This window comes from Sapajus apella, unplaced genomic scaffold, assembly GCF_009761245.1.
Source record: "Sapajus apella isolate SASKATOON/1434 unplaced genomic scaffold, GSC_monkey_1.0 scaffold48, whole genome shotgun sequence".
NCBI lineage: Eukaryota > Metazoa > Chordata > Mammalia > Primates > Cebidae > Sapajus > Sapajus apella.
In genome coordinates, this window is record NW_022436988.1 from 1,134,947 (window position 1) to 1,155,774 (window position 20,828).

Consider the following 20,828-nt stretch of genomic DNA (forward strand, 5'->3'; position numbering starts at 1 on the left):
CGCCCACAATCCCTCTCGAAGAAGCCCTAAGAAACATCACCCCATCACCCTCTGTGCCGGCCTTCCTAATATTCCGCTGTCCTCCACTCTTCATTTCTTTTTATTTTACTAACAGAAAAACACAGGAATGTAAGGTCTTTTAGCCGACTGACAGCCCCATAGATGCCATGCTGACCTCTGCGACCTGCACGGACATTCCAGATGAGTTCCTGGAAAAATCTAAAGTAACTGGAAGACCACGAAAACAGGAAGAAATGATCAACCCCGAGGCACCTACTTACCTTTAAGACGTTCTCTATTGTTCCATATTCCCGCCCCAGTTGATAAGGCCACTCGACTTTGTACCTGACCTTGGTCCACCTCCGCACCCTACGATCCCTCCCAACTTACAAAAAACTGCCCTAAAGTTACTTCTGTAATTTTCCACTGTTTACCGCAAACCTATAAAACCAACTCCAGGCCGGGCGTGGTGGCTCACGCCTGTAATTCCAGCACTTTGGAGGCCTAGATGGGTGGATCACCTGAGGTCGGGAGGTCAAGACCAGCCTGACCAACACGGTGAAACCCCGTCTTAAAACAAAACAAAACAAAAACCAACTCCTATCGCACAGCGCTCCGTTGACGCCCTTTTCAGCCTCAGCTCCCCTGAACCCAGGGGAATAAACAGCCATGTTGCTCACACAAAGCCTGTTGGGGGTCTCTTTGTTCACAGTGCATGTTTTAACAGGAGGATCACTTGAGCCCAGAATTTGGAGGCTGCAGTGAGCTAAGATCACACCACTATGCTCCATCTTGGGTGACAGAATGAGACCTTGTCTCAAAAAAAAGCATATATATATATACTTTTTTTTTATAGTGCCTGGAGGCAGACAAATTCCTACGCAGACAAGGATGGGCTCCCAGAGAAATCTGACCGTCAAGCAGAAGATCTTTTTTTTTTTTTTTGAGACGGAGTTTCGCTCTTGTTGCCCAGGCTGGAGTGCAATGGCGCCATCTCGGCTCACCGCAACCTCCGCCTCCCGGGTTCAGGCAATTCTCCTGCCTCAGCCTCCTGAGTAGCTGGGATTACAGGCACGCACCACCATGCCCAGCTAATTTTTTGTATTTTTAGTAGAGACAGGGTTTCACCATGTTGACCAGGATGGTCTCGATCTCTTGACCTCGTGATCCACCTGCCTCGGCCTCCCAAAGTGCTGGGATTACAGGCTTGAGCCACCGCGCCCGGCCGCAGAAGATCTTTTAAAGCCTGAAAGCCAAGCTGCGAGTCCCTGGTAGATCCACGGACAGGACTAAGAAGCTGTCTTCCTGTTGGGCGCATCTTCCTCTAATTGATCCCCACCCTTCACCTATTTTACATATACCTACCATTCCTAATTGGTTTTCTTTTTTTTTTTCTTTTTCGTTGTGAGACGGAGTCTTGCTCTGTCACCCAGGCTGGAGTGCAGTGGCGTCTTTGCAGCTCACGGCAACCTCCGCCTCCCAGGTTCAAGCGATTATCCTGCCTCAGCCTCCCGAGAAGCTAGGGTTACAGGTGCCCGGGTAATTTGGCTATTTTTGTAGAGATAGGGTTTCACTTTGTCAGTTAGGCTGGTCTCAAACACCTGAGCTCAAGTGATCCGGCTGCTCTGACCTCCCCAAGTGCTGGGATGACAGGTGTGAGCCACTGCGCTGGCCCCTAATTGGTTTTCTACACTGTCGTGCCCACCTGTGAGTGGTGTCTTTGCTTTAACCTTTTTTGCATACCCAACCCTGGTCCGGGGTGATGAAGGCAGAGCAGTGGGTAGTCCTTTGCTAGCCCTGAGTCCTGGCCTGCCCCAGGAGCCAGAAAGGGGTTTTTGTTTGTTTTTTTTTTTTAAAGACATCAAAACACAGAAAATGAAAAATATATACAATACAAAGAGGTGCATCATGGGGACCAGCTTGAGGAGGGTGGGCTGCAGTGGGCTCGCACTGGGTCAACACACATTACATGGGCAGAGCCCCAGGTCCCAGTTCCCTGCTTTGCCGGTCATATGGGCCTGGAGACACATTTGCCTGTGATTTGGAGGCCAGGAGTGAGGCAGCGGCCGCATTGTTTTCATACCCGGAAGTCAGTCCAGTGAGGCGTGGTCAAAGCTCGACCCCCAGGGACGCACTTTCCACCCTGTGATCAAAGCAACTTCATGAGCAGAGACGAAAAGCATGCACCTGGACGCACGCGGTGGCTTGTACCTGGAATCCCAGCGCTTTGGGAGGCTGAAGGGGAAGAATCATTTGAGCCCAGAGTTTGAGACCAGCCTTGGCAACACAGAAAGACCCCCATCTCTACAAAAACATAAAAAATTATCTGGGCATGGTGGCATGCACCTGTAGTCCCAGCTACTCGGCAGGCTGAGGTGGGAGGATTACTTGTGCCCCTGGGAGGCTGGGCTATAATGAGCCTGCTCTCCCACCTGGGTGACAGACCCTGCCTCAAAAAAATCCCCCCAAAACAAAAAGCAACTGTGCACCCGGTGGTGGGGCACACTGAGAACACCATGTCACTTCCATGATGTTCCTGATGGAGAAGCACAGCCGGAATCTCTGAGGAAACGCTGGGCAAATCTACACTGCGGAATTTTCTACAAAATAACTGGCCTGTCATCTTTGAAAGTGTTTAGGGCCAGGCCAGGCGTGGTGGCTCACACTTGTAGTCCTGGCACTTTGGGAGGCCGATGCAGGCGAATCACTTAAGGTCAGGAGTTCGAGACCAGCCTGGCCAACATGGTGAAATCCCGTCTCTACTAAAAATACAAAATTTAGCCAGGTGTGACCGCAGGTGCCTGTCATCCCAGCTAGTCAGGAGGCTGAGGCAGAAGAATTGCTTGAATCCGGGTGGTGGAGGTTGCAGTGAGCCAAGATCACACCACTGCACTCCAGCCTGGGAGACAGAGCGAGACTCCTCCTCCAAAGAAAGTGTCTAGGTCGTCCAGGTCCAAGTTGTAAAACAGTTAAATAAGATCTGACAGCCGGGCGCGGTGGCTCACGCCTGTAATCCCAGCACTTTGGGAGGCCGAGGTGGGTGGATCACCTGAGGTCAGGAGTTCAAGACCAGCCTGGCCAACATGGTGAAACCCCACCTTTAATTTAAAAAAAAATAAGATCTGACAGATGTAATAGCATCAGGCGAAGCTGACTGGGTTGACTGGATTGCCATGGTCGAAGGTCTTGCAATTGATGACCGCCAGATCCTCTTCCAAGGGAAATCTAAGTGCCCTTCAGGAAGCAGGCACGGGAAGGCTTGTGCCCTTGAAAACAAAATTTCAGGAATCTACTGCTCCCCAACCTGGAGATGACTAAACACTACAAGGCTTTCAGGCCTTACACCAAAGTAAAGACAGTTTTTCATGGTCCACTGAGGACAACCAGATCCTTCACAATCTAGACCTGAGAGACTGGGTCTTCTGAGAGCGATATCAGGGAAGGACCGCCCTGGCCACCCAAACTGTGGCATAACTTTGGAAGCCTGAGCCTTGGGTTTGTAATCCCACCACTCAGAAGGGCCTCCCCCCAGACTCTGGAACTGCGCACCTATCGGATTCCTTAAATAAATAAAGAAGTCTCCAAGTCACAAAGGGCAAAAGCAGGTGTGGGGCACTCGGAGTGAGGGAGCCTGCAGATGGGGAAGGCCCAAAGGCAGCACGGCACCCCAGGCTGGGTGGCTTTGTGATGAAGAGCATTACCAGGTGGCAGCTGAGAATCTGAGCAGGGATGCACCTTTATTTGTTTTCTGAGTCTAGGCAAAGTGGGGTGGCTCATGCCTGTAACCCCAGCACTTTGGAGGCTGAGGTGAGTGGATCACTTGAGGTTAGGTGTTCAAGACAAGCCTGGCCAACATGGTGAAACTCCGTCTCCACTAAAAATACAAAAATTAGGCCGGGCATGGTGGCTCATGCCTGTAATCCTAGCACTTTGGTAGGTTGAGGTGGGTGGATCACCTGAGGTCAAGAGATCAAAACCATCCTGGGCCGGGCGCAGTGGCTCACGCCTGTAATCCTAGCACTTTGGGAGGCTGAGGTAGGTGGATCACCTGAGGTCAGGAGTTCAAGACCAGCCTGGCCAACATGGTGAAACCCTGTCTCTACTAAGAACACAAAAAAAGTATCCAGGCATGGTGGCACGTGGCTATAGTCTCAGCTGCTCGGGAGACTGAGGCAGGAGAGTCTCTTTTTTTTTTTCCTCCAGGTGCAGAACTTTCTCAAGTTAACAGGAGACTCTCTTAAACCTGGGAGGCAGTGCTTGCAGTAAGCCAAGATTGTGCTACTGCATTCCAGCCTGGTGACAGAGCGAGACTCTGTCTCCAAAATTAAAATTTAAAATTTAAAAAAATGTATATATATATGTATATACATATACACACACACACACACACACACACACACACACACACACACACACACATATATATAAATTCGCCGGGTGTGGTGGCATGAGCCTGTAGTCCCAGCCACTCTAGAGGCCGAGCAGGAGGATTGCTTGAGCCAGGGAGGTGGAGGCTGCAGTGAGCTGATACTGTACCACTGCACTCCAGCCTGGACAACAGAGCATGGCCCTGTCCCAAAAGAAAAACAAACAAAAAAGCAAACAAAAACACATTCCTGACAAGTGTCAGGGGCACTGTTGGGAGGCTGAGGTGGGTGAATCACCTGAGGTCAGGAGTTTGAGACCAGTCTGGCCAACCTGGTGAAACCCCGTCTCTACCCAAAATACAAAAATTAGCCAAGTGTAGTGGCACATACCTGTTGTCCCAGCTACTCCAGAGGCTGAGGCCGGGGAATTGCTTGAACTCGGGGGTGGTGTTTGCAGTTAGCAAGAGCAGCTTAGCAAGTCCCTCTTGCCCCTGGGTCCAGGGAAGGAAGCTTAGTGCTGCCCATCAGGAATCGGCTCCGAGGTCAGCGAGGATGCGCACCCTAATCAGGCCAGCCAGCGCAGCTACGAGATGGTGGAGCCTCCCTCAGCCCCGGCTCCTGAGTGGCCAGCCCTGGGCCTGCAGCATGAGTGAAAAATGAACCTTGTTATGTTCGGGGCTGAGGTGGTGGGGGGTTGTTATCAAGTGTGAGCTTGGCTTGCTGCAAAGGAGTCCAGCCAACCACACGGTCTGAGGGTGCAGGGAGCCGCTGCAAGCTTGGGGGTCCCCAAGGCCGCTCTCCTTGCACACCAGCTGGTTACAAATTCAGACGACCTCATACCCACTCTCGGGTTCCACAACTAGAATCCCAGGACTCTGCGACCATGCCCTTGTTTAGGAAAGGGACTTTGTAGATGTCATTGAGATAAGGCTCTTAATCCCTGGGCTGCAGACCCAGGGCCCCTTGAATCAAGAAAGGATCTTATTCCACAGCCAGAACCTCCCGGTAATTCTATCTCCAGCCTTCCAAAGGCACTTGCAGCCACCTGCAGGGTGATTGTTCCCGGGGAAGTGAATCAGCGGTATGGTGAGGAGTAGTGGACCCCGGCTGTGAATGGAGACCCCATACTGGAAATTCACACCCCCTCTGTGCTCCAGCAGCCTGAGCAGGGGCCTCGGGGTCAGGTGAGCTGTGGATTTTCAGCACACGTGCATCTCACGGCGAGCCCAGGGTGGTTGCCCTCGGTCTTTTTTTTTTTTTTTGAGACGGAGTTTCACTCTCGTTACCCAGGCTGGAGTGCAATGGCGCGATCTCGGCTCACCGCAACCTCCGCCTCCTGGGTTCAGGCAATTCTCCTGCCTCAGCCTCCTGAGTAGCTGGGATTACAGGCACGCACCACCATGCCCAGCTAATTTTTTGCATTTTTAGTAGAGACGGGGTTTCACCATGTTGACCAGGATGGTCTCGATCTCTTGACCTCGTGATCCACCCGCCTCGGCCTCCCAAAGTGCTGGGATTACAGGCGTGAGCCACCGCGCCCGGCCACTGCCCTCAGTCTTAGAGCAAATAACTGGAACAGAAACACGCAACAGCTGGAAGAATCCCTGGCCGGGCGTGGGGCTCACGCCTGGAACCCCAGCACTTAGACAGGCTGAGTCTAGAGGCTCGTTTGAGCCAGGAGTTGAAGACCCGGGCATCCAAACAAGATCCCATCTCTACAAAAAATTTTAAAAGTTAGCCAGGCATGGTGGCATGTGCCTGTGGTCCCAGCTACTCGGAAGGTTGAGGCAGAAGGATCGCTTGAACCCGGGAGGCAGAGGTTCCTAAGACTGCACCACTGCACTCCAGCCTGGGTGACAGAGCAAGGCTCTGTCTCAAACAAAACAAAAACACATTCCTGACAAGTACTGGGGGCAAAGCCCAGCTTGGGTGTGCGGCCTGAGACCCTGCCCAGGCAAGGATTTTCTGCATCTTACCCACGAACTTATCACAAGGTCAAGCACTGTGCCCTCCCAGGGATCTCAATAGGACAAATTGTCCTGGGAGGGCCCTCAGTGTCTCCTGCCAGGTGGAGGTGTCATATGATTTGCCCTGAACTCCTGGACAGTGGCATTCATCCCACAAACAGGGATGTGCTTGAGACACACCCTCAGACTCAGCCCCAGAAGTGAGTTGGTATCTGTAGAGCTGATGGCCCACAGGGTCATGGGGTGTCCCTTATGCTGTGCTGAGGCAGGATCCGAGAAATAAAGAGACAGGACACAGAAGTACAAGGAAAACGCAGCTGGGCTCAGGGGGCCACGCCACCTATGAGCAGAGTCAGGCGAGATCCCGAATGTCCAGAAGCGTGAGTACTTATTGTGTATAGGTTGGGGGCAGGGCAGTGAGTGAGGTCATCTTTAAGGATACTGATAGGGTCGTGAGCAATGAAACAAGGTGTCCACCCTCATTAGGTCACTAGGCTGGGAGGTGGACCGTGTACAGCAAGGGGTCCATTCCCATTAGGTCATTGAGGCAAGGGCTGTGCGCAGTAAGGGGTCCACCCCCATTAGGCCACCGAGGCTTGAAGGTGGGCCGTGCGCAGTGAAGAGGGTGCAGTGTGCGATACTTCTATCTATGGGAAACTACTTCTAAGAAGATTTATAGGAGGATGCTTTAAGTCACACAGCAGTGACAGAGCTGTCAGGGTTACCGCCACCTTCTGGCAGCTTCCAATGGGTTCTATGGGAAGATGCTTTTCGAGCAGCACAGTAGCAAGAGCTGATAAAGTTCAGTCACCAAGGTGGATTGCCGGTCCGAGGGCACCTTCCACAAGAACTGGAGCAAGGTCCTACAACCCCTTTTTTTTTTTTTTTTTTTTTTTTGAGACGGAGTTTCGCTCTTGTTACCCAGGCTGGAGTGCAATGGCGCGATCTCGGCTCACTGCAACCTCCGCCTCCTGGGTTCAGGCAATTCTCCTGCCTCAACCTCCTGAGTAGCTGGGATTACAGGCACGCACCACCATGCCCAGCTAATTTTTTGTATTTTTAGTAGAGACGGGGTTTCACCATGTTGACCAGGATGGTCTCGATCTCTTGACCTTGTGATCCACCCGCCTCGGCCTCCCAAAGTGCTGGGATTACAGGCGTGAGCCACCGCGCCCAGCCCCTACAACCCCTTTATCAGGAGGAGTGGCTCTCGCCCCAAGCCTGCCATACAGCGGTATCTTTACAATACTGAACGCTGCCGCCTGGGCCGTGGGTTCTTGTCCTGGTATAACTGTTTTCCCTCAAATCACGCTCTGCACTGTGTCTACTCCAGGCGTTCCTCTGATTATAAGCTGCTTATTCCTTAATTCATGCTCTGTACTGTGTCCACTCTAGGCATTCCTCCGATTATAAACTAAGATATAGTTTTTTATATATATATGTAAATAACTGAGTAGTAACATTATAAACTGAGATATGCTCCAGGTCTTAATTGTGCCAGGATTCTGCTTATCTCTCCTTCCTTTGTACCTATATGGGGGGTTACCCACAGTATCAGAATCAGCGGCACATCTGAGGAAGGGGGCACGTGTCGTCTGATCTGTTTTTGCCAAATGGCCCCCGACCCCTTGAAAGGTCCACCAATCTGCACGGGGGTGGAAAGTTCCCCATGGAGGAGATAGAGGGCACCAGGGGAGGACTTCCGGGGAAGAACAGCCCCTGCCTGCCCCTGGCCAGGCTTTGTTTTGTAAGAGTTAAACTTCAGTGTGGCTGACTAGGGGCCGGTGAGGGGCGCCTAGGAGGAACCTGGTGAGGAAGACTCTGGAGGCTGCCTCAGCCCCCAGTTAGGGGCTGTGATGGGGTTTGGAGTAAGGCTGGCAGGGGTGAGCCACAAGCAGGGTGTGCCCTCCGCTCAGGAAGGGACACACACTGCTGCTTGCTGGGCAGTGCCCTGTCCCCCAGGGCAGCAGAGCCTGATGAGGGCACTGGGGTTCACCAGAGAGCTGGCAGCTTGGGGCACAGACAACTGGATCCCCATGCCGTCCACTGCCCTGCCCCCAGCTGATGGCGCAGCCAGGATTCCTCTTCCAGTAGAAGCTGTCACAGGGTAATATTTCTGTTCAGACAAAAAAAAAAAAAAGGAAAGACACCAACATTCTACTGCCCTGTCTCCCAACAGCACTGCTCTCTGCAGCCACGCCACCTGCATGCACACACACACACATGCAATCTAATTTTTCTTTCTTTTTTTTAAGATGGGGTTTCACCATGTTGCCCAGGCTGGTCTTGAACTCCTGACCTCAGGCGATCCACCAACCTCGGCCTCCCAAAGTGCTAGGATTACAGGTGTGAGCCACCACACCCGGCCCCAATTTTTCTTTCTTTTCCAGAACCCAGGAAGGAGCTTCTGGCTGGCAGGCCTGGGGAGTGGGTGAGAAGGGCTACCTCTTGAGGGGAGTGGTTCTGCCCTGCTCACTTCCCGGTGGCCCCCGACTCCTGTCACCTGACCCCCACCTCCCAGCCCAGACCTATAAACCTACCCGTCCTCTCTTCACTGCAGGCCCAGGCTGGGAGGCAGCACCATGTGGCTGAAGCTCAGTGGCCTGTGGATCCTGGTGACTCGGGCAGGGAGAGCTGGAGGTGCAGGAGGGGTTGGCTGGGAGAGCAAGGTGGCCAGGCTGCAAGACTCACAGAGGCCCCGGGGCGGGGCCTGAGTACTACTGGCCTGTCAGGCTTCCCTCAGCAGCAGGACTAGCAAGCCCCTCCCTGGTCAACACAAGACCCCCAAGAGAGGAGTGAGCTTGTCTTCTCCCCAGGGCGACCCCTAGAACCAGGCTACACAGGCGGTATACAGCCAGGTCTCCTCCCTGTGGCCCAGTGGGAGGGGCTGCCCTTGGGGCCTCCTTGGTCCTCCTGCTGGTCAGCTGGGTCTCGGACCCGGGCCCTGCCCACTGTTGGGCCTCCGCCCTCTCACTGCTCATTTCTGGGCAGCAGGGGTGGCAGCTCCTACTCCCGCCTGCTCTCCTGACCACAGACTTACGGCGCCATTTACCCACCAAGTCCCCTGAGCCTCCCGGGGAACAGGCAGAAACCTGCAAAGGCCTTGCATACCTTGGGAGCCAAAGTGTGGGCCGTGAGCTGCACCAGCGCTGACCTGGTCAGCCTCCCCAAGGAGATGAAGCATGAAGCTCAGTGAGGCTTGGATCTACCCCCACCCCAGGGATGCTTCCTGGCCGGACCACCGCCCAGGCCACTTCCCAGCATCCCACAGTGCCACGAGTCAGATCCTGTGTGCGTGGACCTGGGCCACTGGGAGGCCACCATGCAGATGCTGGGTGGTGTGGGCCCTGTGGACCTGCTGGTGAACAATGGCGCCGTAGCCCTGCTGCAGCCCTTCCCAGAGGTCACCAAGGAGGCCTGTGACAGGTGAGAAGCAGGGACAGGGTTGGGCGGGGGAGCTGCTGAAGATGGGCTGGTGGAGGTGGCTACGATTCCTGTCTCCTTCAATATGAATCTGTGTCGTGCACCCCAGGTGTCCCCGGTGAACCAGTGGGAAGAGGAGGCTCGTCGCTGAGCAGGCTGGGTGGGGGTGCGCTGGGGTGGAGTCAGCTGCACCCACTCTGCTTTCAGATCACAGCCTGGGGCCTGATGGATCATGGAGCACCCGGCTCCATCGTCAGCATTCGGCCCATGTTGCCTTCCCAATCCCGTGACCTATGGTGAGTCCCTCTGCCCAGCCTGCACACCGATTCCATGAAGCAGCACCCCCCACCCTGCAGATGGGCCTACCTGGAAGGAGGGCTCAGTCCCTGAAGGTCCTCAGTGTTGCTCCCAACAGACTCCACCGAGGGCGCAGTGCCCATGCTGACAAAAGCCATGGCCATGAAGCTGGGGCCACACGAGGTGGTCGTGGGGGCGGGGCTGGGGACCAGGCCTTGGGGGTGCAAAGCGGGTGCTTCGGGGCAGGGCTGGGGGCCGGTGATGAGAATGGGAAGGAGGGGGACCACACAAGGCTCTAGCCAGAGGGGCCGGGAATTACCCCAACACAGGAAGTAAGCTCAGGCCTGGGGGCACCCAGGGACTGCGTGGACCGGGGACTGGTGTACAGGCTGGGGCCACCACCTCTGGCCCCGGCCCCAGATCCGAGTGAACTCTGTAAGCTCCATGGTGGTGCTGACAGCCAGGGGCCAGAAAGTCTTGTCCCATCCCAGCTCCGCTGGAAGGTGAGGGGCCGCCACCCACTGAGGAAGACTGCAGGTCGGGGCGTCAGCGGGTCAGCAGGGTGACCTGGGGAGCTCAGCCCAGCTACCCTGACCGGCCGCCGCCCCCGCCGAGGTGGAGGAGGTGGTCCCCAGCATCTTCTTCTTGCTCAGGGACGGCAGCGCCTTCCCAGAGACTCGGACACCCTCCCGGACGCCGGCTACCCAGTCATCTAGAGCCGCGATCCCTGCCCCGGCCCCGCCCCACGCGAAAGGCCGCCACGCCCAGGTCCCGGTCCCGCCCCCGCCGCCTTCACGACCCGCCCCGACCCTGCTGAGACTCCAGCTCCCGCCTCGGCCCCGCCCCGCCTCCCCTGACCCCGCCTCGGCCCCGCCCCGCCTCCCCTGACCCCGCCTCGGCCCCGCCCCACCTCCCCTGACCCCGCATCGGCCCCGCCCCCGTCCCTGACCCCGCCTCGGCCCCGCCCCATCTCCCCTGACCCCGCCTCGGCCCCGCCCCACCTCAGCCCCGCCCCGCCTCTCCTGACCCCGCCCCCCCAACCGCGCTCATCCACGTGCTCCATAATGGCACCAACCCCTGCTCAGGCCCCGCCCTGCCCCGACTTCGCCTTTGATCATCCCAGGTCCCACCCCGGCCCCACCTACTCCTGACTCGCCCCACGCCCGGCCCTGCGCACGCCCACGAGCCACATTCTCACGCCCAATGCCCTTGGAATGGAAGGGAGGGCGGAGAGTTCCGCTGGAGTAACAGGGATGGGTTCATATTGCAGCAAATCCCCCAGATAATCCACCTCCACCTCTGGGTGCACCTCTCACCCAAAGCCACCGGTAAGAGGCTGCCCAAGCCAAGGGCCGAGCTCCCAGTTCTGCTCAAAGAGAGCCCCTGGACTGAATCCGGGCTCAACAGCCCTGCAGTCCAGGCCTGGCCAGAGGGTCCTGCAGGCCCTGGAGTTTTCAGCTGTGCTTGCCCAGGCCCGGCTTTTGCCATGCCATCTGGGTGTGGGTAACAACCCCAGGGGCACCGAGGAGTCCCATATAATCTTTGTATATAATCATCTAGGTATTGTAGTCGGAGCTATACTGACACATTTAGTGCTGATTTATAGAATCCTTCCATATAACCATGTAGTAGTTTGTAGTAGGAGGAATGCCTAGAGCAGTCACAGAACAGCAGCAGTACATGGGAAAACAGCCAGACCGGGACAAGAACCAGAGACCCCGGCGGTGGCGTCCCTGCCTGAAAGGGCATACGCTGTATGGCAGGTTGGAGCAAGGGCCTCTCCTCCTGAGAAAGGAGTTACAGCACCTTGCATCCAGTTCCTGTGGAAAGCTGGCCTCAGGCCTGAGATCCTGGAAGTAACCGAGGGAGAAGAACCCCCCTGGTGTGACCAGTCACAGTGGCTGTACACCCTGTCAGTCTTTTCTCACTTCTGTGCTAGCGCAAATCACCCTCCCATAAACTCCCATAAATATCTTTATATATGTGTGTATATATACATATATACACATATGTATATAAAGACGGGGTTTCACCATGTTGGTCAGGCTGGTCTTGAACTCCCAACCTCAGGTGATCTGCCTGCCTTGGCCTCCAAAGTGCTTGGATTACAGGCATAAGCCACCACACCCGGCCCCCATAAATATCTTAAGAGAAGAGCACAAGCCTTCAGCTCTCACTGCATGGCTTACAGTATCCTTCTATTAGAAACCCTTTGAAGTCTCCAGCTCCCAAATAAGAAGTGTTGTGCACGACACCTGTTGCACACAGCCCACCTCCTTGCCTTGATGACTTAATGGGGGTGGACCCCTTTTCTGTACACGACCCTCTATTACTGCGCACGGCATGGCCCCCTACTGCGCACAGCCCACCTCTCTGCCAGGTGACCTAATGGGGTGGCCCCCTCGCTTGTGACTCGCGTGATTATATATGCCCTATCACTAAGCCTATAGAGGATGACCTCACCCACGACTCTGCCCCCTACTGTACCTAATAAATACAGATGCTTCTGGGCATTTGGGGCTCTCACTGATCTCCGCCCACAGGTAGCGTGGCCCCCCGAGTCCAGACGCTCTTCACCAGGTCTTCAGTGTCCTGTCTCTTTACTTCTGGAATCCTGCACTTCAGCACAGCAAGGGACACCCCACGACCCTGTGGGGCTGTACAGCCCTACATCTGGGGAGCTATAGGCCTGAGGTGGACGGGGCATAAGGTCCAACCATGGGCGAGGGGGCAGAGGACTAGGGTCGGGATCCGGCCGGCCAAGCAGTGGGTGGGAGGGCACAGGGCACAGGGTGGGGGTGGGAGATGCTGAGGGTGCTTCTGACCAGCCAGCAGGACCCATAGGGAGCAAGGCTTGAGCCACAGATCACAGGCCTGGTCCACTCTCCTGAGGACGCATGCAGGCTGCTGGAGGGGGTCTAGGCAGATGGGCCTTCTGGGAAGTACAGGTTGAAAGCTGTTCTTCCCTTGGCTGCTGGCAAGCAGAGAGTGGGCTCCAAGGGTAGGGGCAAAAAGCAGAGTTGACAGGGTGGCCAGGGGTGGTGGACTGACTGCAGGGCCAGGTCTGATAGGGACAATGTACTTGGCTGCCCCCAGAACAAACCAGGACCTTGCCTCCTGCTGTACCTAGCCACCCTTGACTCCAGCCTTTCCATGCCTCTGGGCCCCAAGCTCTAGATGATCCAAAGTCTGGGGCCTGGATCCACAGCTACAATCACCAATTCCATACTCCTGGCCACAGAAGGTCCTCAGGACAGTGGTTCTAGACTTTCCTACAATGAAACACGGAACAAAGTAGGTTTTACACGGAGGCCGGGTGTGAGCGGGTACACACACATCTGTAACTGATCCCAAAGCCTTGGGAAGCAATGCTGGTCTTTGCTGGGCCACCGTGTACTTCTGTGACCCCAATCCTATCTCTTCCTATCCTATTTAACTTCTTTTTTTTTTTTTTTTTTTTGAGACAGAGTCTTGTTCCATTGCCAGGCGCCAGGCTGGAGTGCAGTGGCGCAATCTCGGCTCACTGCAACCTCTGCCTCCAGGGTTCAAGCAATTCTCCTGCCTCAGCTTCCCGAGCAGCTGGGACTACAGGCGCAGGCCACCATGCCCAGCTAATTTTTGTATTTTTAGGTGAGACGAGGTTTCACCATGTTGGCCAGGATGGTGTCTATCTCTTGACCTCGTGATCCACCCGCCTCGGCCTCCCAAAGTGCTGGGATTACAGGCGTGAGCCACCGCACCCGGCCCCTATTCAACTTCTAAAAGGCGCCCGCGGCCGCATGCTGGCTGTCCAAGGTGACCTGTGGTTCAAGTCCCTTTCAGATGAAAGCGGAGATCTGCTGACATTGGTGTCTTCTCCAGACACACTGGGTTGTCCAAATTCTTTCCCTTGGCATTACCAGTGAGCCTCCGTGTCCTGTTCCCACGCCTGGGGGATGATGGGCACAGGTGACACGTTTTAGGACATGACAAAGTTTTCAGAAACAAAACAAGAAATGTTGGCTCTGAGTTCTTCATTTCACGTGTGCTTCCCGAATTTAGCCACACGTTCGTTCCGATATTACCGCCAGCGGCTTTTTGTCATAATCTTGGCAGGAAAAACAGCTAGCCAGGGTCCACTAAACGGACTTCAGGCCCGGTGGGTGGGTCACACCGGGCAGTTCAAAAGACCCGGCCCAGGGACCGCGGAGGCCCCGCCCCGCCCGGCGCGCCCGCTCCTCTCGGCGAATCGCCGCAGGGCGCAGCAGCGATTTGCATGTCCCCGCCCCGTCTCCGGAGGCCGCCCTGCCATTGGCCCCGCCGCGCCCCGCCCTCCGCGGCCCGAGTTTCAAGTCCCGCGACCCCAGCACGGAGGGCGGAGACGGCGCGGACATGGAGCTGGGGCTCGCGGGTCGCCGCGCGCTGGTCACCGGGGCGGGCAAAGGTGGGCGGCGGGCAACGTGGGGGCGGCGGGCAAAGGCGGGCGGAGGGCGCCCTCACGGAGCTATACCCCGGCAGGCATCGGGCGTGGCACGGTCCAGGCGCTGCACGCGGCGGGCGCGCGGGTGGTGGCTGTGAGCAGGACCCAGGCCGACCTGGACAGCCTTGTCCGCGAGGTACGCGCCGCCGGGTCCCAGGGCGGCGAGCGGGGAGGGGCGCCAGCGGGCAGGGTCGGTAACCCCTGTGCGCGGCTCGGCCTCCCCTCGCAGGCGCTGCGCTTCTCACCGCGGCCTGGGCGCCCTCGCACCCACTCACTCCCAGGGCTCGTGGTCTGCGTGGGCGGCCGCGTGGCCAGCAGAGCCGCCAGGGCCCTCGGGCTCGGAAAGAGGCCGAAATGGCTACACAGCAGGCCCGGGGCAGGAGGCGCTCGGGCTCAGGGGGGGAAGTGACCCAGCAGGAGGCAGCGCCTGGCTGCGGGCCCAGAGCCCTGACCACTCCGGAACTCCTAACTCCTTTCCTTGTCGGCTGAAAGGGCACCAGCCCCAGTCCCCGGCTGTGCGGCTTGCTGGGCACAGAGTCTCTGGTAACTTGCCTGCTGATACACACAGTGCCCTGGGATAGATCCTGTCTGTGTGGACCTGAGCGACTGGGAGGCCACCGAGCGGGCCCTGGGCAACGTGGGCCCCGTGGACCTGCTGGTGAACAACGCAGCTGTGGCCCTGCTGCAGCCCTTCCTGGAGGTCACCAAGGAGGCCTTTGACAGGTGAGCCTGTGGGAGTGGAGGAACCCTAGAGAGGGGCAGTCCCGGAGGCAGCAGCGCCAGCCTCTGACCGGGCTCTGTCCCTTGGCCTCTAGATCCTTTGAGGTGAACCTGCGAGCAGTCCTCCAGGTGTCGCAGGTGAGCTGCCCTCCAGGCTGGACGGGAACTCTGGTGAGTGCTGCCAGCTCTGCCTCACCCTCTCACTGCAATTCCAGATCGTGGCCAGGGGCTTAATAGCCCGGGGAGCCCCGGGGGCCATCGTGAATATCTCCAGCCAGGCCTCCCAGAGGGCAATAACTAACCACAGCATCTACTGTGAGTGCCCCAGCTGTGCCCTCGGTCTTGCCCCAGCCCCAGCCCCAGCACCAGCCAGCTTGGGTTCCCCTTCACAGGCTCCACCAAGGGTGCCCTGGACATGCTGACCAAGGTGATGGCCCTAGAGCTCGGGCCCCACAAGGTGAGCAGCACTGGGGTGCCTCCCCCAACCTAGGGCACCCCACTCACCCTGCTGACCCCAGCTGTCCTGGTGTAGATCCGAGTGAATGCAGTAAACCCCACAGTGGTGATGACGCCCATGGGGCGGACCAACTGGCTCGACCCCCAAAAGGCCAAGACTATGCTTGACCGAATCCCACTTGGCAAGTTTGCTGGTGAGTAGGGTGGGAGCCCAGCCAGCATGGCACCAGTAGCCCCTGTACCCGCCCTGGGCAGGGGTGGGAGGGAAAGATGAGTGGCAGCCTCCTTCATCTCTGCCCCGATTCCTGCCCTGCCCACAGAGGTAGAGCACGTGGTGGACGCCATCCTCTTTCTGCTGAGTGACCGAAGCGGTATGACCACTGGCTCCATTGTGCCGGTGGATGGGGGCTTTTGGGCCACCTGAGCCCTCTCCACACACACCTCAGCCCCATGCCATGCCCATCCTACCCCCAATCCCTCCAATAAAACTGATTCCTCTGCTCAGGCTATGTGCTATTCCTAGGCTGCCAGCAGGTAGCTGAGGCTCGGGGCGGGGTGTGGTAATGCTGGCAGAGACCCATGAGAGCCACATTCCAACCAAAAGATGACCGTGGGGGCTGATGGGGTGGCATAGTGGTGGTGGATACAGCTCTCAGATGGCCAGCTTGCTGTGTGGGACTGGGAGGGAGGTAGGAGGTGGTGAAAGGCTGGCTCCTAAGGAAGGCAGTGAATTTCAGCACGGATGGCCTTGGGACCTGTCCAGAACCCTGGGGTGGGACAGCGTGTGCATGTAAGTTTTTGTCACCCGTTCTGTGAGTGTGCGGTTGGCTACTCTTCCTTCAGGCTAATGAGTAAGACAAAAGGGCAGCAAGGAAGACTTCAAGCTTCTCCATTTTGTCAATGACCTGAGCCAGTTTGTTGAATCAGACAATGGTTTTCAAACACTAGAAGAGCATTTCCTCAACTTGTGGTGCTGCTCACACTGTAATGAACAGATACAGCATCCTGAAGTCTAATCTGCATTTTCTCCATCATCTTATTAAGTCTAGACACTTAACTATAAATCAAGCTCCAATGTAACGAGTTTGCCAATTCCCATGGTGTAAACACTCCCACCACAGCTGATTTCAAGCTATTGAACGTGGAGGTGGAAGAGATACCCTCAGCACCCTGTTACGTGGTGTCTGTGTCCATAGGTACCACAGATATACATAACCCGGGGCAGAGAAAATAGTAATGTGTGCAGAAATAACTAGGAAGTGATGTTGGTTGATTTTGCTTTTAATAAAACAAATTGTAAACTTCTATAATTGTTAATAATGGTTAACAACTGACTGGCAAAATTCTTGAGAATTCAGCAGTTGGCTTAACTGAGCCAGAAGGAGCTGTCCCCACCCAGCACCAGGTGAAGCTGACTCTGGCCCTCGGCACCCTCCGATCCTGAGTGACTCCAAACTCCAAAACGTGGCTCGAGGCCCACTGTTTCAGGCTTCAGCATCAGCAGACTGTGCTGGGTCGCTGCTGTCTTCACTCTTGATGCCACACACCGACCCCTGTGCCTTTGTCCACCCTGTGCCTCCGCCTGAATGCCCCTCCTCCCAGTGCCAGCCAGAGGAGCTGAGGGATGTGGGGGAGGCTACCTCAGCTCCCATGAGGCTCTGAGAGGCCTGACCTGGTTTAGCCTCTTTTCAGACTGTCCCGGTCAGCACAACTGGAGCTGCCTGGTTGGCCACCTCTCCCGGAAATGTGCCCTCTGAGGCCGCAAATTGGCACATCCCAAGGGCTCAAAGCACTTGCTATTGCTTTGATCTGGGTTGGCTCCTTTGGGGGCTGAGGAGTGCAGCAAGCCCCTCTTGCCTCTGGGTCCAGGGGAGGAAGCTTAGTGCTGCCCATCAGGAATCGACTCCAAGGTGCAGCTGGGGTGTGACCCACACGCTCTGCGTGGTCATTGGGGGGGCAGTTAGGAGCAAACCCCGCCTAGGGCAGAAGGGCAGGTAGTGAGAGGCAGGAGGTGTAGGTAGAGAATGTTTATTGTATAAAATAAGAAGGGGCCGCCCCGCTGAGGGGCGCAATGGACAGAACTCCCCCCCACCCTCCCCACACCTGCCCCTTCAGCCCCGAGGGAGACCATGCTCCCTCCCGGCCTCTGGTGGGGGCCAGGGAAGGCTGGAGCCACACCCCAGAAAGAGGCGGCAGAGAGAACAGGACCCTGCCGCCCAGCCTCGTCCCCATGCTTCCCGCTGCCCACCCCCACTGCTCCCCACTGCCAACTCAGGGACACCACACGTCTCAACACAACAGCAGACACGTCTAGGGCTGCTCCCCTGCCAGCCCTCAGGCTCTAGAAGACAGTGCACTTCTTCCCTGGCTTTTTCACCGGGGGCGGGCAGAGCACTGCCCGGATCGCCTCGTCAAACACTGTCTTCAGGCCCCGCTGGGTCAGGGCTGAGCACTCCAGGTACTTCACGGAGCCTGACAGTGGTGAGGAGGGAAGACAGGGTGGGGTATTGGGGGGCCCTCCTCGAGCCTCCCTGCCCCTCCCCTGCAGGCCGCCAGCGCCTACCCACCGATCTCCCGGGCCATGGCCAGGCCCTGTGGGTATGTAATGGGGGCCAGCTTCTTGTCCCGCAGCCGCTCAATGGTGTCCTTGTCATCGCGGAGGTCCAGCTTGGTGCCCACCAGGAGGATGGGCGTGTGGGGGCAGTGGTGCCGCACCTCTGGGTACCACTGCAGGGACAGACCACTCTGACCCTTACGCTTGGGTCTGCTACCCTAGCCCCGCCTGAGCAGGCCACGGCTCTCAGGCCCTTTTCCCCACTGCTCCAGAGACACTTGGCTCTTCTTCCTTCAAAGGGTGACCAGGGGTCTGGTGGGTTTGGTGGGGAAATGCCAAAAACAAACAGCCAGGGAAGCTGGAGACCCCCAGGACCTCCCAGTCAAGGCCCATCCCCCGCTCTCAGACTCCGTTCTGAGAGCTGTATCCACCACCGCTATGCCGCCCCATCAGCCCCCGCGGTCATCTTCAGATCCCACCCCATGTGCCTACCCCAGGAAGAGCCATAGCTCAATTGCCTCTAAAGGACAACTGTCAGGGCAGGTTCTGGGGCAAGCCCTCCCCCACCAGGGCCCCAGCCCTGCCCACCTTGGCACGAACGTTCTCGAAGGAGGCCGGGCTCACCAGGGAGAAGCAGATTAGAAAGACGTCCTTGGGAAGAAGGTGGGGGCCGGTGGAGTGGTCAGGGGGTCCCTGTGGGCCTGCTCCCTCCCCTGTCCGGACCTCAGGGACCCACCCAGCTCCTGGGGCCGGCCCTGTCACCTACAGTTTGGGGGTAGGAGAGCGGCCGCAGCCGATCATAGTCCTCCTGCCCCGCCGTGTCCCACAGCCCCAGGTTGACCGGCTTCCCGTCCACCATCACGTTGGCAGAGTAGTTGTCAAAGCTGCAGGGCAGTGAGGGCAGGGTCAGGACTTGGGAAGGGTCCCAGAAACCCCCAGCCCCGCGGCTTGTGTCTTGGGGTTCACAAGTCTGCACGGAACTGGAATTCTAGTTGGCACTTCAGCCCCAGCCGGGAAGCTCAGGCAGGGCCACCTGAACCGGACCTGGAAGCCCAGGGGAGCCCCGGCCCGTGTCCCCCCCATGCCCTACCCACACGGAGGGCATGTGCTCTCCCAGGAAGCCCCCCACACTCACACGGTGGGCATGTGCTCTCCCAGGAAGCCCCCCACACTCACACGGTGGGCATGTGCTCTCCCAGGAAGCCCCCCACACTCACACGGTGGGGATGTACTCTCCGGGGAAGGCGTTGGTCGTGTAGCTGATCAGCAAGCATGTCTTCCCCACGGCGCTGCAGACAGGGCAAGCCACGTGGCTCCCGGGCCCGGCCTGGGACCCACTGCCCAGCAAGGGCAGCCCCCCTCCCCCGGAGCCAGAGGCGAGTTAGGGGCGTCTGAGGGAAAGGCGGGGGTCCCAGCCCACCAGATCCGCGGCGACCTAGGGCTGGAGGACGACCAGGGCAGGCCGGGCTCCGGGGACTGGGGTGGTAAATGGGGGCGCCCCAACACTGGACCCCCAGGCAGAGCGGCGGAGGCCCCGACTCCGAGGAGCGGCGGCACGGGAGGGTGGGGCCGGCACAGGGTGCAGCCCAGGTGAGAGGCCTGGCCCCACCCACTGGGAGCACGGGGCGGCGGCCCCGCCTCGCTCGCAGCCAGCCCGGGCGGGAGCCGGGTGCATCAGGTGGGCCCGAGCCGGAGGCCCGCGGACCCCGCCCCGCCGCAGCCCGCCCTCCTCCGCCCTGGGGCGCTCGCCGCTCGGGCGGGCTCCGGCGGGGCCGCCTCTCGAGGACCCGGGCGCCATCCCCGCCCCGCCCGGGCTGCGCCCCGAGCCCCGGAGCCGCCCCCGCCCAGACCAGCCGGGCGGCCCGGGCCGCGCACTCACCCGTCGCCGACCACCACGCACTTGATGGCCTGCATGGGCGCGGGCCGGGCGGCGGCGGGCGCGGCCGCGAGCCGAGCTGCGGAGAAATGCCCGGCGCCGCAGCGGCCGCGGACCCGAGCGCCGACGAGCGGCCGGAGACAGCCGAGCGCCGCCGAAAGCCGGGCGCGGAGACAGCCGAGCGCCGCCGAAAGCCGGGCGCGGAGACAGCCGAGCGCGGCCGGCGGGGGGCGGGGGCGGGGGCGGGGGCGGGGGCGGGGGGCGCGCGGCTGGGGGGCGGGGCCGCCCGAACCCGGGCACGGCTGCGGGAGCCGCGGCGCGGCCTCCTCCCGCGCGTCCCGGGCCCGGAGGTCTCGGCAGTTCCTCGGGGCGCCGCGCGGGCCGGAGGGAGCTCAGGACTGGAGCCGGAGGGGCGGGCCGCGCGCGCTGCGCGTTCTCGGGGACCTGCCCCCTGCCGCCGGGAGCCGGCCGCGAACTCGGGGTTCCGCAGCCGCCCGAACCCGCAGACGGACGCCCCCGCGGCTCTGCCGCCCCGCCGGGCAGCAGGGAGGAGGGCTAACGGCCGCAGCCCGGCAGGGCGAGGGCGGAGGGTCGGCGCGCTGGGAGGGAGAGGCGGGGCCGGAACGTGTCACGAAGTGCGGACGCGCTGTATTTCCAATCCCGCCGCGCGCGGGCGGTCGCGGCGTTCAGGGTGACATCGCAAGGCGCG

At 58.7% G+C, this 20,828-nt stretch overlaps 2 protein-coding genes and 1 long non-coding RNA gene across 7 annotated transcripts; 2 read left to right on the plus strand and 1 right to left on the minus strand.

The window, feature by feature from the left end:
- Positions 1-4,831: 4,831 nt before the first annotated feature.
- Positions 4,832-18,032, plus strand: LOC116525484. Its single transcript, XR_004257700.1, has 2 exons — positions 4,832-4,909; positions 17,600-18,032. It is a non-coding gene; the product is annotated as an uncharacterized LOC116525484 (long non-coding RNA).
- On the plus strand, positions 14,370-16,996 carry DCXR (dicarbonyl and L-xylulose reductase). 3 transcript variants are annotated; one of them, XM_032241277.1, is made up of 8 exons: positions 14,370-14,477; positions 14,552-14,649; positions 15,082-15,236; positions 15,329-15,371; positions 15,449-15,548; positions 15,626-15,690; positions 15,766-15,883; positions 16,734-16,996. In XM_032241277.1, the coding sequence occupies exons 1-8, from the start codon at positions 14,426-14,428 to the stop codon at positions 16,736-16,738; spliced, it is 636 nt and encodes a 211-aa protein (XP_032097168.1). In that variant the 5' UTR covers positions 14,370-14,425; the 3' UTR covers positions 16,739-16,996. The 3 variants fall into 3 exon arrangements, with proteins under 3 accessions (XP_032097168.1, XP_032097167.1, XP_032097166.1); XM_032241276.1 differs by having other exon boundaries at positions 16,739-16,996; XM_032241275.1 differs by lacking the exon at positions 16,734-16,996 and adding an exon at positions 16,010-16,194.
- On the minus strand, positions 17,704-20,256 carry RAC3 (Rac family small GTPase 3). Of its 3 annotated transcripts, none has more exons than XM_032241278.1 (6): positions 20,123-20,256; positions 19,461-19,532; positions 19,010-19,127; positions 18,832-18,894; positions 18,257-18,416; positions 17,704-18,161 (listed from the first exon to the last, which is right to left on the minus strand). In XM_032241278.1, exons 1-6 carry the CDS (start codon positions 20,155-20,157, stop codon positions 18,031-18,033), a joined length of 579 nt encoding a protein of 192 aa, XP_032097169.1. In that variant the 5' UTR covers positions 20,158-20,256; the 3' UTR covers positions 17,704-18,030. The 3 variants fall into 3 exon arrangements, with proteins under 3 accessions (XP_032097169.1, XP_032097170.1, XP_032097171.1); XM_032241280.1 differs by having other exon boundaries at positions 18,101-18,161; positions 18,253-18,416; XM_032241279.1 differs by lacking the exons at positions 19,461-19,532; positions 20,123-20,256 and adding an exon at positions 19,379-19,427.
- Between the last annotated feature and the right edge of the window lie 572 nt (positions 20,257-20,828).

What these genes read in the sequence shown, in the direction of transcription:
- RAC3 (XM_032241278.1), bottom strand. Translation starts at nt 20,157, where the DNA reads ATGCAGGCCATCAAGTGCGTGGTGGTCGGCGACGG. An exon ending in CGCTCTCCTACCCCCAAACT is followed by an intron (nt 18,895 to 19,009) that starts GTAGGTGACAGG and finishes CTTCTTCCCAAG; the next exon opens with GACGTCTTTCTAATCTGCTT. An exon ending in GGCCATGGCCCGGGAGATCG is followed by an intron (nt 18,162 to 18,256) that starts GTGGGTAGGCGC and finishes CACCACTGTCAG; the next exon opens with GCTCCGTGAAGTACCTGGAG.
- DCXR (XM_032241275.1), top strand. Translation starts at nt 14,426, where the DNA reads ATGGAGCTGGGGCTCGCGGGTCGCCGCGCGCTGGTCACCGGGGCGGGC. An exon ending in ACCAAGGAGGCCTTTGACAG is followed by an intron (nt 15,237 to 15,328) that starts GTGAGCCTGTGG and finishes CTTGGCCTCTAG; the next exon opens with ATCCTTTGAGGTGAACCTGC. An exon ending in TAGAGCTCGGGCCCCACAAG is followed by an intron (nt 15,691 to 15,765) that starts GTGAGCAGCACT and finishes GTCCTGGTGTAG; the next exon opens with ATCCGAGTGAATGCAGTAAA.